This window comes from Camelus ferus, chromosome 7 (genome assembly GCF_009834535.1).
Source record: "Camelus ferus isolate YT-003-E chromosome 7, BCGSAC_Cfer_1.0, whole genome shotgun sequence".
NCBI lineage: Eukaryota > Metazoa > Chordata > Mammalia > Artiodactyla > Camelidae > Camelus > Camelus ferus.
In genome coordinates this window covers 37,095,192-37,112,635 of record NC_045702.1, presented here as the reverse complement: position 1 = coordinate 37,112,635, position 17,444 = coordinate 37,095,192, and the positions used below count along the sequence as shown (strand labels likewise).

The 17,444-nt window shown below is 32.7% G+C and overlaps 1 protein-coding gene across 4 annotated transcripts in view; it reads left to right on the top strand.

Annotated features, from left to right (window-relative positions):
* The window catches only part of SEPTIN7 (septin 7), a 97,926-nt gene that overhangs the window by 23,845 nt on the left and 56,637 nt on the right, over nt 1–17,444 (top strand). For 2 of the 4 annotated variants that reach the window (XM_032483720.1, XM_032483722.1), the window contains exons 2-3: nt 3,680–3,684; nt 5,006–5,108. In XM_032483720.1, the coding sequence (XP_032339611.1) occupies nt 3,680–3,684; nt 5,006–5,108 (108 nt within the window). The remainder of the gene's footprint in view (nt 1–3,679; nt 3,685–5,005; nt 5,109–17,444) is intronic. The other 2 variants (XM_032483723.1, XM_032483721.1) reach the window with 1 other exon arrangement.

Here is a 17,444-nt window from a genome sequence, read left to right as displayed (position 1 = left end):
TAGAAATAATGAGTAGACATAAATTTATGTTAATATTTTTTCCTTTTGTAGTGAGTAGTCTTTTGTATTTAGAGTTTAATAAACTTTATGAGAAAGAAATTTAATTATTTTTGTCAGTGTGTAAACAGTTTACAATTCACCTATGTTTTAAAATCCAAGGTGGTTCAGGTTGAACTTGAAGTTATTTAGGAAAGACCAGATGTTACCTTTGAAATTTTAAGTTACTGATGTAAACCTTGGATCTTTGTAGCCTAATTTTTATTTTTATTTTTATTTTTGATTTCAGTTACTAAGGAGAAAAATAGAATTCTGGTCATATTTAGGTAATTTGAGGCTGAACATCTCATTTTGTAAAGGTGGGGAGAGTTGACAGTTTATAGTAGATCCTACCAACAATATGTTTTAATATTTTCCTCTGATTCTGACTTTTGTCAATCTATTGCAACTTGGTGTTGTTTTTGTTGTTGTTGTTACTGGAAAGTATGTTTAGCAGTTTTCAAAATAAGTTGCTGCTTTTTTCTTTTGGAAAATTTGTTAAAGCAAATATTAATATTCCAAACATTTAAAATAATTGGATTCAAATGGCAAGAGAATATAAACAAATATCAAGGATTCCAATAATCTATCAATTGAAACCCCTTTGAAGCATCTTGTTCTTTGAATATAATTGATTTCTAGAAGTAAGTTTAGGTAAGTTAGACACTGAAATTACTGTGTATTGTATTTAAGTTTTTCTGCAGGTGGTGAAACAGCAAGCAATGGAATTGTTGTAGCTTGATCTTTTTAAATATAAATTTTGACATAGAGATTTGGCATATCTTTTAGATAGTACCTAAAAGATTTTGTAAATACATGCTTTTAGAAAAAATGATTCGATAACTGTTTCTTGTGTTCTTATGTTTGAAATCAAGTAACACTCTTAAAAGACTACTAAAATTATTTTCTTAGAAGCTGGGTGAATATACTTTTATCTACATTCACATGCTTTCAAGTGTCACAGTTTTAATACTCATCTATAAATAATTTTCTTTATCCAGAGATTATGTTTCACACTGGCACTGTGAACATTTTATTTGTGCAGAAAAAGAATCAGTGGGTGGTTAAGTCTTCTGAATTACAGACTGTGGTTGATTTTAGAATTTTGGGTAAGGAAAGATTCTTATGAAATGTGGAAAGTTTGTATGGTTTAGTCAACAATGTTACATTATTAGTGTGTTCCCTAATTCTGTCTTTTGTGTTTAGACAGTTTCTTCCTCAGAAGAAATTTTGATGCCACATTTATCAATTTTTAATAACTCCTGTATATCAGCACTTTGTTAGAAATGTAGAGATGAATATGACATGATTCCCTCCCCCTGGGAAATCAGTCATATGGGGAAACTGGCAAGTAACATACTTAAATTTAAAATAATTTAAAATGTGAAATTATTTAAAATGTTATAATAGTTATGTACAAAGAATTATTTACTCTCAACCTCACTCTTCTTCTTCACTATGTTACTAAGACTGCTTTTGTTCAAAGTTACCAATAACCTTATTTACAAATTATGCGTTCACATCTCTGGTATTTCATTTGGCTTTTCAGTATTTTCGGTATCATTTAACGCAATTGAGTGACCTTGAGTCAGTCCTCGTTTTCCTTCCTCCTCACTGTCTGATGTTTCTCACTTTTTCTCTGCCTAACATCTCAGTGTTGGAGTGCTACAGGATGCTGTCTAAACCTCCTTTTATCTATAAGCTCTTTTTGGGAATCCAGTCCTCTCCCAATAACTGTCTATATGCTTATGTTTCCTGAGTCTGTATTTTCAGCACCAACCAACCCTGGAATTTCTGAATTCATATATTTAACTGCCTACTGGTCATCTCTTCTTGAATATGTAATAGATACCCCAACTTAACATGTTCAAAGCTGTTTTTGATTTTGGTGATTTTGGCTCTCACTGCCCAATTTCTTCCTCCCCTTTTTTGTCTATTTCCCTAGAGGTGTTCAAACCAAGTACTTAGGAGTTATCTTTGGTCTCTTCTTCTTTTACCAGTCACATCTAATCTACCAGCAATGTCCTGGCAATCCTTCCTTCAAAGTGTATCCTGAATCCTTCTCTCTCCTTGCATCTATACTACCTAAATTTAGTATATCCTTTCTTTCTTGGACTATTGCAGTAGGCTCCTTACTAGTTTTCTTATTTCCACTTCTCTTAGCCGTGAGAGCTATCTTTAAAACACAAATCAGGTCAGGTCACTTGCCTAGGTAAAACCCTCCAGTGGCTTCCCATCATGCCTAAAATAACATCCACATTTCTTGTGATGGCTGGATCCCACATGATCTGGCCCCTGCCTGCCTCCCTGACCTCGTTTTCTATCACTTATCCCCTGGTCACCTACCTCACTTTATTGTAGTTGATGTACCTTCTTTTTCCTGAAAGTGCCAAGTTCACCCCCACTTTAGGGCCCACTGCTTGCCCTGGAATGCTTTCCCCCCTATTCTTTATTCAATCCCCTAATTGTACTGTGTGCCTAAGACTGTCCTAGGAGTTGAGGATAAAGCAATGAATAAGACACGGGTAGATTCAGACATTTTTTTAAGCCTTTTGCATTGTGGGTTCCTTGAATTTGTAACCTAAAATATTTTCTCTGAAACTTCTTCACCTCTCCCAGATGCCTTCCTCTTTTTGATGCCACAATTTATATAATTCATTTAATCTATAGCTTGATGGAGTTTACATTCTTCTTGGAGGCAGAGTCAGGTGGATATTGCAATAAACAAAATTTGTAAAATGTATATTGAAGTGCAAAAGACAAAAACATAAAACAGCAAAGTGCTGAGTAATTTTAGATAAGGTGGTCAGGGCAGTCCTCTCTGTGAAGGTGACACTTGAATAATCATCATCATGTATTCTAGGTTGTAATATAATTCATGTGAACAAAACTCACAGATTTGTTTGATATAGAATAAAGATGTACCCTTTTCACAGACATTTTTGTCCAGGGATAGTCTGTTTTCTTCTCTATGCTCTGTTAGTTACCTTTCAGTTTTCACAGCTCACATTTACGTTCATCTTTCCGTTTGTTACTGCCTGCCATCTTTAGCTTTCTTCCCTTTCCTTTATCCACAAGTCTGCATTTCTTCCAGTTCTGAACTTTAATTACTTGAAATACAGCGCTGTATAAAGATTTTAGCTAAAACATTTGTATTTATTTGATCTGGGCTGTCTTAATCTGTGACTGACAAAGCAAAATTGTATAAAATTTACATTTTTTTCTTCTTAGAATTTAAATTTGGTCCCTTATACCTTCTTGAAGCTTCATACTTTACAGCTTTCCACCATTTCTTATAAGACTTCAGCTACAGAGTATAGTAATTGTCCTTTATAAAAAGATAGATCTTTGGTTCTGTATTTCATCAGGCAAGCTGATGAAATGGATTAGAAATACCTGACATGAATAGAAAAATATTTGCCTTCAATTTACTTGTAATTTACCTCTAATTTGTTGAGTTACATGTAAGTAACTTTCATTTTTTTCCCCTCTATTTTTTACTGTGTTCCAATGGATTTTCCTCTCCTGTTCGGGCTGAATGTGCCATGTATGATTCTTGGAATTCCTTGTTTACTGTTCTTCTGTGGATCTGTTCTGTTGGAATCTGGAACACTGGAATGATGGAAATGTTGTCTTTACAAAGTAGCTGTGAGTATACTACATAATTTATACAGAGACTTTTTTCAGTCTAAGTTAACTTAAATTTCAGTTATAGTTGGATGAAGTATGAAACAAGGAAGCTTTAAATATAATACATAAAATTTTATCTCTACACATAGGCTTTCAAGTATTTGATTTTAAAACCTTATATTCTGATCAGTATCCTAAATAGTATGTTTAAAATTAGCTTTTTAGTTTAATTGGCTTACTTATCTTCTCAACATTTTGTTTTAAAAATTAGTTTATATGGATTTTTAAAAAGGATAAAAGGTTATGGATGGAATATTTAGTTACATATGTAAAACTAGTGAGGAATGCAGATTGTTGTTCTTTGTTAAATCCAAATGTATTGAATTAATACTTTGATCTTGTATGAGTTTTTTTGGATGAGAATTAAATGTGGCAAAAACCTTTAAGAGAAATGTGCATCTCTTAGGAATATTTTGCTGTTATATTTTAATGATGAATAAGACCTACCTCTAAGTAAAATTAATCAGTAAGACTCTACTCATTCAGATGGTCTGAACTATGGACAGTTTTTCTCACCAATGGGTAAGTTGAAAATCAGACTTACTACACCCATTTTAGAAGTAGGTTTCTTTGAATTACTCATGAAACTATTGTTGAGGTCATCAAAGAATTAAAAGCCATACAAAAAACTGAATTAAAACTTACTTTCAAACCTGTCCCTGATTATGGAGGCAGCAGGATCATGTGAAAACTTTGAAGTGACATAATTAGACCTGGTATAACAGCTTGAAAGATATTGTTTACTGATTGTCATTGATCATGAGAGCTTTTAAGAGTTTATGAAAAATTCTGAATTTGACATTTTGATTTTATTTCATGAATTAGAAGACAAATTTCAAGAAACTCATGCTTGTAGTAATTAGTATGAGCCAAGGGGATAATTAAAAGAGTTCTTAATATAATTTTAAGGGATTTGAATTTTTTATTGTGAAAAGTCTTTTTTTCTTTTTTTTTCTTTTGGTTGATTGGTGAGAATGTTATTATTACTAACTCACTATAGAGTAAAATCTTTGTTCTGAGGCAGGTTTCTTTAATTTTTATTTTACTCCCTTGGGTTTTTATTCTTGACTATTATATTGTCGATCAATCATGCTAAATTCATTTTGTCCATTGCTGCAAGTAACTAATACTTTCATTGGTAACACTATAAAATCAGTTTGATTTGCCATGTGAATAACAGTTTGAGTTTTCTAAAATAAGTTAATGAAGGGAATTTGAAAGTGTGACAGAAGCATTTTGTGGAAACATAAATAACTGGACCCTTTTTTGCTTTTCTCAGCAACAGAAGAACCTTGAAGGCTATGTGGGATTTGCAAATCTCCCAAATCAAGTATACAGAAAATCAGTGAAGAGAGGGTTTGAATTCACACTTATGGTTGTGGGTAAGATATGATTTCTCACTAAAACTGGGTTTTGACTTTTAAGTTTTAAACTATTAATGAGCTGCTCAGAATGATTTGTGAACAGTAGCCCAAATAACTGCAGAGATCATGTGTTATATGTTTTCTTTTGTTGTGCAAATACATTTAAAAATTTAACTTGATGGCATGATGGGATTTAAGTACTTTCTTGTCTCTCTCTTTTTTTTTTTTTTTGTAGACGGCACAGTTTTGGAAACTAAGTAAAAGTTAAGAAGTAGTTGGGGGGTGGTGGTGAAAGAGCATACAAGAAGTTCTCTTCAGTTGATAATGCTACGAAAGGAGAGAGCATCTGGTGGTTACTTATTACCCCAGGATAATTTTATTCTCTGGCTCATATAGTGCAGTAGAGTCATACCACATGAGTGTTGAACTTAAACATATATTCTCCGAATTTGAAAAAGAGGGATGATGTAGAGGATCATAATCATGCAAATGACTACCCTGGGAATTCATTCATTGAGTATAAGCCCTGGAATGAATAAAATATGACTCTCCTTGTTCTTTAATTCAGTCTCATTTTTCTCATGGGTGTGTTGTATCCTATGAACACCTTCCCCTGCCTATAGTCCATTTTAAGAGATTGTCAAGGGGTATTTTGACTGTAGGTTGATAACATCATCATTACATGTGAAAAAATACTATACCATATATAAAATTAGTAATTTTAAATGACAGTTTTGGTCTTAATTGGCTATATAGTATTTTCACCTCACTGAAACTCCTAAGTTTGATGCAATTTTGTTGTATTTCTCTATTTGTCTTAGGAAGGTGAAAGGCAGAATAGGATTGACTATTCTTGACAAAGAAAGTTGAGTTGATGCTGACTGGGCCTTTATGTAGTGCACATTAAATTTTACTAATTACATTCAACTGGTATGTTTATTTTGGTGTTGAATTAGATTAATTGAATTAGGTATGAAATACTCCATTGAAGGGAAGAATATTTTATCAACCGAGGAGAATATTTTACCTGAGGGTCAGTTTGTGGCTGTTTGGAAACATCCGCATTATAATAATTTGCATAGTTAAAACTTGGAGGTACAAAGTCTGCAAACTTGATACTTGGTAGAGTTGGTTAACTTGTTTTTCTCTGGTTGAGTAAGAAGCATAGTACACCTAGCTTACAGATTGCTGCTGTAGAGCAAAGATGGGTCTAGACAGATGGATAAAATGTGCATAGCATACATACCTCTTCTTCCATAGGTTTGTAATCATGATCATTATATATGAAGAAATACATCTTACCTTTACGTATGTAATGTTAGTGTTCTTAAATAACAAACTGTAGACAAATATGAGATTATTTTTTAATTTGTAAGAAAACTTCCTAGGTCCATTAGAACCATAGCAATTTCCCCCCCCAAATTTGACATTAAAATTTACTTTAAAGAGTAATTTTAAAATATATCCTAATGGAATAAAATATCTGTGAATCAAGGCCAGATATTTGGTTTAAAATTTCTGTGACAGTTTTCCAGGTGAAAAATATTTAATAATTAGCTGATTTTGATTTTTTAGAGAATGTATGCAGTTTCTGAATGTATCTCATTTATTAGTTTTTCTGGCCAGCGCTTTTGTCAACTACAGCTTTTGTTTTTTCTCTTCCTTGATAAGACTTCAACTGAGGATAAAGGAGGATGGGTGTTAATATTGTTACTCTGTTTTCCCCATTATACCTTGAACATTACTGTTTAATTAGCTATCTTTGTATAGACTTGTTGAGTACAGGGTCTAAATCTTTCCACCTACATAGTTGCAATGTATAACACATAGTTACCTTTTAGTAAGTGTCTAATACATTGTGTGTTTTGTGGACTTTAGGCCAAATCTGACAGCGTTGTTTATAAATTATAGAAAGCTAAAACTAACCTTGGCTTTAATATTCTTAACTTAGAGACTACAAGCTATTCCTTATGAGGTAAGTTGTTATTTTTGGGATTTATGCTTAGAACAGTTTTGGCTCTTATGATAGATCTTGGTTTGAGATTTATACATTGATACAAACTGAGTATCTGTATTTAACAGTTGATTTCTTTATCTCTTTGTCCTTTGTTGGAAAACCTTTATCCAGTAACCTTGCCTCATAAGCAATATTTATTGAGTATTTACTTGAGTGGCTTTTTATGTAAAAGAGTCATGATGTGTATTCCAATATTTTCTCCCTTACAGGAGCTTATAATTTATATGACAACATAAAGTATACATAAAAAGATAAGTAACATTTTCAGGAAGTAAATATGAGTTAGTAGAGTCCATACAGAAATTGAGCCATAGACATTTAAAGGTATGAGAGATCTTGTCCCTGGTTGGAGATTATTAGTGCCATAGTTGAGGAGGCGGTTTTTTTGTTTTGTTTTGTTTTTAGTTGAAGTACAGTCGATTTACAATGTGTTAATTTCTGGTGTCCAGCATAGTGATCCATTTATACATATATATATATATATATTCCTTTTCATATTCTTTTTCATTATATGCCATTACAAGGTATTGAGTATAGTTAGTTCACTGTGCTATACCCTATGACCTTGCTGTTTTATCTATTTTATGTATAGTAATTAGTATCTACAAATCCCAAGCCCCCAATTTATCCCTCCTCACCTCCTTTCCCCTATTGGTAGCCATAAGTTTGTTTTCTATGTCTGTGAGTCTGTCTCTGTTTTGTAAATAAGTTCATTTGTGTCTTTTTTTTTTTTTAATATTCCACACATAAATGATATCATATGGTATTTTTCTTTCTCTTTCTGGCTTACTTCACTTAGTATGTTAATATCTAGGTCCATCCATATTGCTGCAAATAGCATTATTTTATTCTTTTTTTATGGCTGAGTAGTATTCTTGTGTATGTATATATAGATATATATACCACAAAAATGCTCAGTATTGCTGACTATCAGAGAAATGCAAATCAAAGCTACAATGAGGTATCACCTCATACAGGTCAGAATGGCCATCGTTGATAAGTCCACAAACCATAAATGCTGGAGAGGGTTTGGAGAAAAGGGAATCTTCCTACAGTGTTGGTGGGAATGTAGTTTGTTGCAACCATTATGGAAAACAGTATGGAGATTGCTTAAAAAAACTGAAAATAGACTTACCCTGTGATCCAGAAATCTTGGGTATATATCTGGAGGAAACTAATTCGAAAAGATACATGCACCCCTGTGTTCATAGCAGCAATATTTACAATAGCCAAGACATGGAAGCAACCTAAATGTCCATCGACAGATGACTGGATAAAGAAGTTGTGGTAGGGCAGATTTTTGAAGACTACTATTGGGAAAAACATAAAGTGGGCAGTCCAGTGGGAAAACAATAGCCAGTACCTACATAACTTATTATGTGCCAGGCAGTATTTCAAGTACATAAAGTACTCATACTTTATGTATGTAACTCATACAATCCTTAACAACAACCCTATGATGTACGTATTATTGTTATCTCCATTTTAGAGTTGAAGAAACTGAGGCATGCAGACTGTTTCACAGTCTGGTGTGTTCTTAAGCACTATGCAGAAGCTTATTTGGGAGTACTGCATATAGTGCAGGGTTCAGTAGAGTGCATCCATTATGCCTTGAACTTGTATGATTTCAACTAGATATTCTGTTTTCCCTAAAAAATTAAAGAGACAGAGGAAAAGACAGAGACAGAGAGAAAGAGGAAATGAATGAGAATTAGATATCTTAAATTGTGCAAGCAATTTTATCCTGTCATTCCACTGGAATGAGTGTCTGGCCTAGGGTGAGCATGAAGTGAGAGAGGTTAATTTTCTATTCCTCCAGTCATTTTCAGCTTCCATGTACTTTCATATGTGAGCATCTTACCTTGCTGAGTTAGTCTAGGTACGCTAATATGAACTAGTTACTTCTTATGTGCTCAAAGAAACAGGTATCTGTTTTAGTGCAGGAAGAAAAACAGGTTGTCAGTTTATATGTAATTGTGTTTATAGATGATTCAGAGAGCAGTTTCAAGATTAATTTGCACTGCACATTGACTTTAGTATCTGACCCCTAAGATGTAACTTTATAATAGTGCAAGCTTAGATTATGAAGATCTTGATTTCCCCCAGATGAAGAGTTGGAATTCTTGATTTTGAATCTTTGTTTAAAAATTTGGTTTAAAACCCAATGTCAGGCATATCAAATAATGGAGACACTTAGTTCTCTAATTCAGCAAAGTGTCAAACTCATTTGGGCTTGGAACTTTATTGTCCTTTGTATGCTTCTTAATTAGACTTGCCTATGCTCTGAGAATAAAATGTTAATTGTAAGATCCTGATTTTACTCAAATCTTTCAAGGAGGTAGAACTCAGGAATATATAGATTGCTTTATCTAACCAGAAAATATTTTGAAGAGCAAATGATATTAAATCTGTCATTTTGAATTATTTGAAAATAAAATTCATAGTTTGATTATTTTTATAATCTTAAGCTTTGCAAAAATTTTGTAGCAGAGGTTTTCTTTGTTGTCATAGTGTATTTGACCTATATCATTGACATTTCTTTCTTTCTTTCTTTTTCTTTTTTTTTTTTTTGGCGGAAGGAAGCTTAGAACATGCTAGTTTAGCCATTTTAGGGATTCAGCGTTTATCATAATGTGTTTTTTGTATATGACTTACTAGTAAAAGTTCAGGAGGTACTTAGTGACACATTGACTGTAGTAGATAGCTTCCCCCCACCTTCTTGTTGGTGTTTGAATTGATGTAATAACATCCAGAGTTATTTTAAAAAATTGAAAAGTAATGCTGGCACTTTTGTTTTGTATCAAGGCTGTTCAGGTGCATTTTGTATCTAGGGCACTTAGTAGTGTTATGCTTAATTCTGAAGTTAAGATATGTTGGACACTTGAAATGCTTTGAGTAATATTTTAAAATTTTCTTCCTTGAGCTCTGTATTTTTACTTTACTTTCAGTAATAAAAGTAATTTAGCCAATGATTTGCCCAACATTGTGAATATAGAAAAACCTCTGAGTTATGCACTTCAAAACTGATGAAATTTATGTTATGTGAATTTTATTTCAAAGAAATAATTTAACCAAAGCAGAGAAAGTTTAAGGAAAAAAATCACATACCTACTATTTAATTTTTGTTTTCCTTCTGGGTTTTTTTATCTGCATTTTTTAAGTGCTTTTGTAATGAAGTTAATGTGTTTTATTGTAGAAATTAGGAAAAGCAAAATGAAAATAATTTGTGACTGAATATATCTTAGTTTTTGTAATTTATTTCTCCACCAGTGAACATTAAGTTTTACAAATAACATGGTGATGAAGATCTTTAAACACACAGGGTTCGTGTATGTGTATTGAGAGCAGAGGGCAGTATCGTTATTTATTTGTTTATGGTCTCTGCAGTAAGATTACTGTAGCAAAGTGTTCCAACATTTTGTGGCTCTTGACACATGTTGGCAAATTGTTTTCTTAAAAGTTTTTGTGTTACTAAATATTTTTTAAAAGAATATTTTTTGCCTGAATTTGAGGAGATTTATGGTATATTTGAAGGTGAGGTTATTCAATTTTATGGATGCTGTAACTGTTTTAGATGTTTGAGGGAAGAATGTAAAGATAAATGTAGACACTAAGGGAATAGTAGAAGAAGACAAAAGTATACAAGTTAACTGCACTGTGAATCATTAATGTGATAAGTGACATAAGAAATGTATAAACCAAATGCTATTGGAGTTTAGAGAAACAATACTTTATAGATAAAAAGCATACTACTGTCAAATCATATACTACTAACTCTTCGAGAAATGGTGAATGGTTTTTTCAGTGATGAATGTATTAATGTTTTACACACGTAATTCTTTACCTGATGTAATTTCATTTCCTTAATCATAAAGCAGTGTAATTCAGACAAACACAAAATAGTTTTATAGACTGGGAGTCTTTTAATTTTGTAATAGGGGCAATGCCTGGATTGACATATATAAGAAATGTAATCTGGATGATATCCCAGTTTCATTTAGTAGGCTTAAGGAAAAAAAGACATTCATTGTGATTTTTAAAATATGTATAGCTTAATCCTCAAATTATAATTCTTAATCTATTTTTGCTTTTCATTCATATTCTATCTTTGAAAATAGACCGTTTATAGTACTCTCAAGTTTAAAAACACAGCCACCCTTTTAATTAAGAAACTTCATAGTATGTGGGCTAAATTAAGGAAGAGAGGTGAGAATGCTGATATTTTTTGCCATACAGAAATTGTATTCTTAATACTGAATATACTCACAATTCATTGGGTAGGTGGACTGAAATAAAAGTTGGGGGACATTTGTTGATTTTAATTAGCTAGATTTAGATACAAACATGAGAAAGTTACATAGTCTAGAATGACTGGGCACTGTATGCAAAGAAAGTGTTTAGGACTTTAAAAACAAGGTAATGAAGGGAACTCTTGTCAAAGCAACCTCTTTACAGATGGAAATAGAATTCTCACAGAAGATTGTTTTTGTGTGGTTTTCCACTTGATGTGGCAGACTACTATTTCTTGATTCTTAAGGGGAAATTTCTAAATCTTCTTTAATCTAGGGCATGGAGATCAAATACTGTTGTTGGTCAGATTGGTCCGTCCCTTTCCTAGGTAGCCATATCACATGTCTCTGAAATACAGTTTTAAATATGAAGTGGTCTTATTGTCTCTTCTACCTATTACTACAGACAGTCCAGCACCACAGGAGGTCAGAATTTCCCCTTTATACTCTTAGTCCACCTTTCTTTCCAAAGCTTTTGTAGATTGAGTGTGTATATGTGTGTGTTAGGAACCAGGTTTACTCTGTCCCAAAGCAGGACGTTTTCTGTCAGTACTTTTTTTGGTACCCAGTAGGTGGATTTTGTTGAGAAGAGTTTTAAGTCAGTATATCATACTTGTTTCACCAGTGAAGTACAGAATCTCAGAATTATTTTAAAGGTTGGGAAGGTATAACCTGTCTCCCATCTTGCAAAGGTAGTTAAAATAGCTGATGTTAATTTTACCCCAATTTTATTTCTGAAAAACAGGAACACATTTTAAGTATTTTTCAAGTCCCTTTGACATATTTTACTATATAATAGTAATAATTTTAAGCAGTGACTAAGCTGCTTAAGACCATGGGCCAGATTTTTTGGGGGAAAAGGGGCACTAAATGGGTTCACTGACTAAAGTTCCTGAAATATAATTGAGATTTTTATCATGTATTTATGTTCTGGAAGGAGATTGCATATTTAGATTATCAAAGGGGTTATTATTCACCTAAAAATTGGGAACTATAGTTACAAAGTATTTTAGGTAATTGGAAATATGTGGCATTGATTTATCGTAATTTTTGTGCTGAAATATGTTTTAATCAATTTTGTAACAATTCTAAACACAAAAGTTAACAAGTACAATACACAGCTTTTTTATTGAAGTATAGTTGCTGTACAATATTACATAAGTTACAAGTGTACAGTATAGTGATTCACAATTTTTAACTTAATATGTTTACTTATTTGATCAATTCCCTTGTATGTAACTAGTCTTCTGCCGTATCCCTCTAACTCTTCTCTCCCCATCTCTGATGGAGTATCCTTGCTCACCCCTCTGAAGTGCTATGCCCCGCCATACCAGGCCACTCTTCTTACACAGATGCCCTCCTCATCCTCGTTGGGTTCAGGCCTTCTCCTAGGCCCCTTTGGAAGCCATCCTTATCTTGCAGGCTCTGAGACTCTGCTCTGGACCACTGTGACCCTCCCTCTAGCATGTTCACCTGTCTTTCTCAGCCCCAGATAGTGATTTTTGTACTGAATTTTTTCAGGAAGTAAAATGGAAGAAAAAACTGAAATAATTTTGAAGGCTTTAAAAACTAGTATTTAACTGTATTATAGAATTAACTGGCATATGAATAGAAGAAATAATTTTTTATTATGTTAAAAAATTTGATGAAGTTGTAATTTGGGGCTGCCATAGAAAAAAATGACTAAATGGAGATAAAACTTTGGAAAAATTTAGCTTGGAAATGAAAGTTATTTACAGCTGTGTTTAGTGTTGTAGAGGTACCATTTGTTACATTTACATATGTTTTGACAAACTAAGTTTGGAAAACTTTTGGATGGCCTCCAAACTTACTAATAATTGATACAAATAGGTTAATATTTAGGAGGAAGAAGAAAACTTTAGATTTGGGGGCTCTGTCTTACACTGTCTAGAACTCTCAGGTAAGCATTTAATAAACATAAAATAATTGTGCATTTCAAAGAATCAGATGTGAGCATGATTCTTAACTAACTCAAGTTTTTATGATAGGAGACTATAAATTGTTTACTATGTTACAGACGGTAATAATTACAGTAATAGCATAATAGATTTCCATAGCATTCCTGTCATGGTCCTGAGAATAGATTTTAATTGAAGGGTCAGCAATTCAGCTGATATACACTGACTAAGCTGATGATATAAAAATGGAAGTGACCACTTCAACTTTTAAAGGAATTTCCAGGGAAACACACACTACTAATTACAATTTAATTTAATAAATGCTTTAGTAGTATATGTTTAGTATGCTGTGTAAAGAGTTAGGAAAACTATTATTTGGACTTAATGGGGAAAACATCTTACTGCCTGATAGGATAGATTAGAGTCCTGAAGCCAGTAGCTCATATTGTGCTTAAATTTCAAATGTTTTATTTATTTTGGAAATTTTATAAAACAGCTATTTATACTTATGTTTGTTATTTATGTTTTTAGCATACTGTGAAAATCAGCTTCTACATTTAAACTGACTTAAATCTGCCTTATAATACTAAGTACAATACCTGCTAAAGTAAAAAGAATATTGTACTTAACCTAGCTTTAAACTCAAATTTTTGCCACAGATAAGCTTTCTAACCTTGGACAGATCACTTTGAATCTATATCTTCATCACAATAAACATTTACCTGGTCTTTCTACACCACGCATTGCCCTGAAATTTAAAACAAACCGAGATAGCCACATCCCCTAAGAACCTGATGTGTGGGACAAGGGTAGATTGGAGACACTTGGACCATAATACTGTTTCCTATGTGTAACTAGCTATACTTCACTGAGGGCTTGAGATAACTGTGTATATGAATGCACTTTGTACATGTACTCTGTGTGTGTGTGTGTGTGTGTGGATATATATATATAAAATGTACCTAGTAAATCAATAACTAAATAAAATGTTAATATTAAGCATATATTTATTAGTGTATTTTTACGACTTAAGTTTTAAGATCTAAATACTAAATACCAAGGATGAAGAGAAGATAAAGATCAGGATGGTTGAGAATGATATGGCAGCTAACAGGTTAAATACTTGATTAATCTTTACTTTGAACTGCTTTGGTTGAACTCCTTTGATTATAAACATTCAAGGCACACATGTTGTGCCCTTACCTTACAATTCAGTTTAGATTGCTTGGTAAAACTTTTCTGGTGAGCTTGAGATTTAGCTAATTTGAAAGATGGTTGAGAATTTGTTCTTTTCTTTTCCCCATTGTAAATAAGATTTAGCTGGGTAGCTTGCATTCTCATTAACAAAATTGATTTTTGTACTTGCTATTATGTACATTTCAATAAAGACATGAAGTTTAAGTATTTTGCTGAAGTTACTTATGTGACATCATGAGTCTTAAGAGTACACTTGCTTTATAGTTCCTACAATGTTAAATCCTGTCTCTTGCAAACCTTCTGAGTATCTTATTTTCCCTTGAGTGTGTTAGGTACTTAATGCCAGTGATATAAAGAGTCTTTGGGATTCTTTTTATCAAAGATTGACAGTAAGACTTTAATTTTGAGTCTCAAAATTAAATTTTTCATATACATTGATGTTTGCTGTTGTTGTTGGATCATGTTTTAATAAATCAGATTTAATACCATTCAACACTTAACAGTAGTATTTCTTGGTTCAGGCCATTATTATAGATAATTTTAGACTAAAGAAGAAATTTCATAAAATCTTAATCATCTAAAAGGCCAAATACACAAAGGAATTAAATGAACTAAGTTTTGATTGTACTAGGTCTGTATTTCTCTGACCCTTTCAGTGAAAATCATCTGGGCTGCCTAATCAGGATGTTCATTCCTAGGAATGTTTCAACAAGAGCTGCCCTTGCTCTCCATTCTAAAGTTTAAAGAGTACTGCTCCAAGCATACATTAACGTTCAGGGAAAGGAATCAAATTGTATATTTCTTTGAAATGTAGTTGTGTTTTTTGATATAACAAATATATTAAAATATTCTTCCTGTAGAAACTGTTACTTGTTACAAAATAGTTTTTCATTAGAAATCGTAATAGAGGAGTGGATGGAATTTTTTAAAAAGAGAAAAGGTCTCCATTGTTAATTGTGGTGTATTTTCTCTCTCTTCTACACAGTTGTAATACCATATTTTTATATACTTTCTTTACCTAAAGCTATGGCAGACATTTTCTGATGTCAAATGAGTTTCTAAAAACTAATTTTCAGTGGCTGGTTAATATTATTTTTATGAGTACTACACTCAACCTGTTTTTGTTGTGAACTCTGTGATCCCTGAAAGGTTCCCTTCCTTTCCCCTCTACTACTTTACTGTTAAAAAATATTATTGCAGTGTTTTTCCCTGTGTGTTTGATTCCCTGAAGTAGCTGACGTGCTAAAGATGTGAACTGAAAATTTTATACCAATTTATAGTTACCACAGATGTGTAACTGCTCTTGTTTGTCTCATCATTGCAAATATTGAGTAGAAATCTTTTTAAAATGCTAAATAAAGCAAAGTGACGTTGCTAATTTAGCATTGGACGAAGGCTTCTCATTTTAATTTGCATGCCTTTGATAATTGATTTGAAAATTTTTTGTCTAGCTTTTTATTAAGCATAGTTACACCATTAACAATTTCTTTGTTTTATTATGAATGTTATAACCATGCATACTCATATATTTGCATATATATATAAAGAAATACTGGTGAGACAGATTCACATAGTCACCAGTGTGATTCACACAAGCCACTGCTGGTCCTTAAGGTATAAATTTTGGTATGTGAATAGATTTATGGAACTTGAAAGAATTTATGAGTCATTCTAGTTCAGATGATTAAACTTTGTGCACTTGCAAAGCCATTCCTTAGCACCACTTTGTAGAATGAAAAATCAACTCCTTGCTGCTTCTTTTCTATCCACTGGATATTCATGTAAAATAACTTCTTTGCTATGCTCTTATCTCCTTCCTTATATCTCTCTCCTTTTACTTACCCTCAAGTGTGGCCATTGGCCTTAAGCTGCCCTCTAGTTTCACAGAGCCCTCCACTCTGATATTTTGACAAAATACTTACTTTTTATGATTCACAGATTTAAAAACTAGCTCTGTTTCTCTCCAAATTAAACTTCTTAGTTTCCTTAGTGAATACTGGACACAACTAGAAATTAGAGGAAAAGTCTGATCCCCCTCCCCATATGAAAGACTGATAGTATTAATAAGAATACTTGATTTTTGAAAGAGAATATTTAATGAATTAGAATTTCAGGCAATGATGTGAAGAATTTAGAAGAACATGGGGGAGAGAGAACTCACAGACATTTCTATCTGTCCATTTCAGCTGTTTCTCAGTTTAGCAGAAGAACTTACAGAAACTTGATAGCTAGCCTAGGAAAGGCTGCAGACCCTAGCCTAAGTAAGGCTGTACATTTTGAGCACAAAATTGTGATAATCCAATTTTGGAATAATTAATCATGAAAAATTTTCCAACTAGGCATTTAGATTTTTCTGGTAACATGAGGATACATTTTAAAAAGGGTAGTTATCCACTTGAACTGGGCTATATAAAGAGTAATTTTATCCTAAGAAATATCATAAACATCCTCCTTAAGGCCTCCCAGCTTTAGATGCATAGCAAGTGCAAACTTTTTGGCTTGTTGAATGAGGTAATTATTGAGTGGCTGTTTAGAATGTTTGCTACTAGCTACACAGCAGAATTATTACTTAGCTCCTAGTGCTGGTGGTCAATCACTGTAATTAGAATAAGTAAACATTGTTTAGATAATTGCAGAGCCAGGACATAGGGAACCTGTTTAGCTTGCATTTTAGGTTAGCATGGACACAGTTCTGTATGTCAAAGGATGCCCTAATAGATTATGAGGAAATGAAGTAGTCTTATAGCAAATCCCAGATGTATAGACTACCTTGGAAATAATCTGTATCTAATATAATCTAGAATGTTCTTGATAGAATAAATCTTCAGAGATAAGCACATTAAAAAGCAAAGTCTAGCTCCCTCCCTTGATTACATATTTTTATTTACCTCATTTTATAGCCAGATGTAAAAAAAGAATAAATCTTTACTTT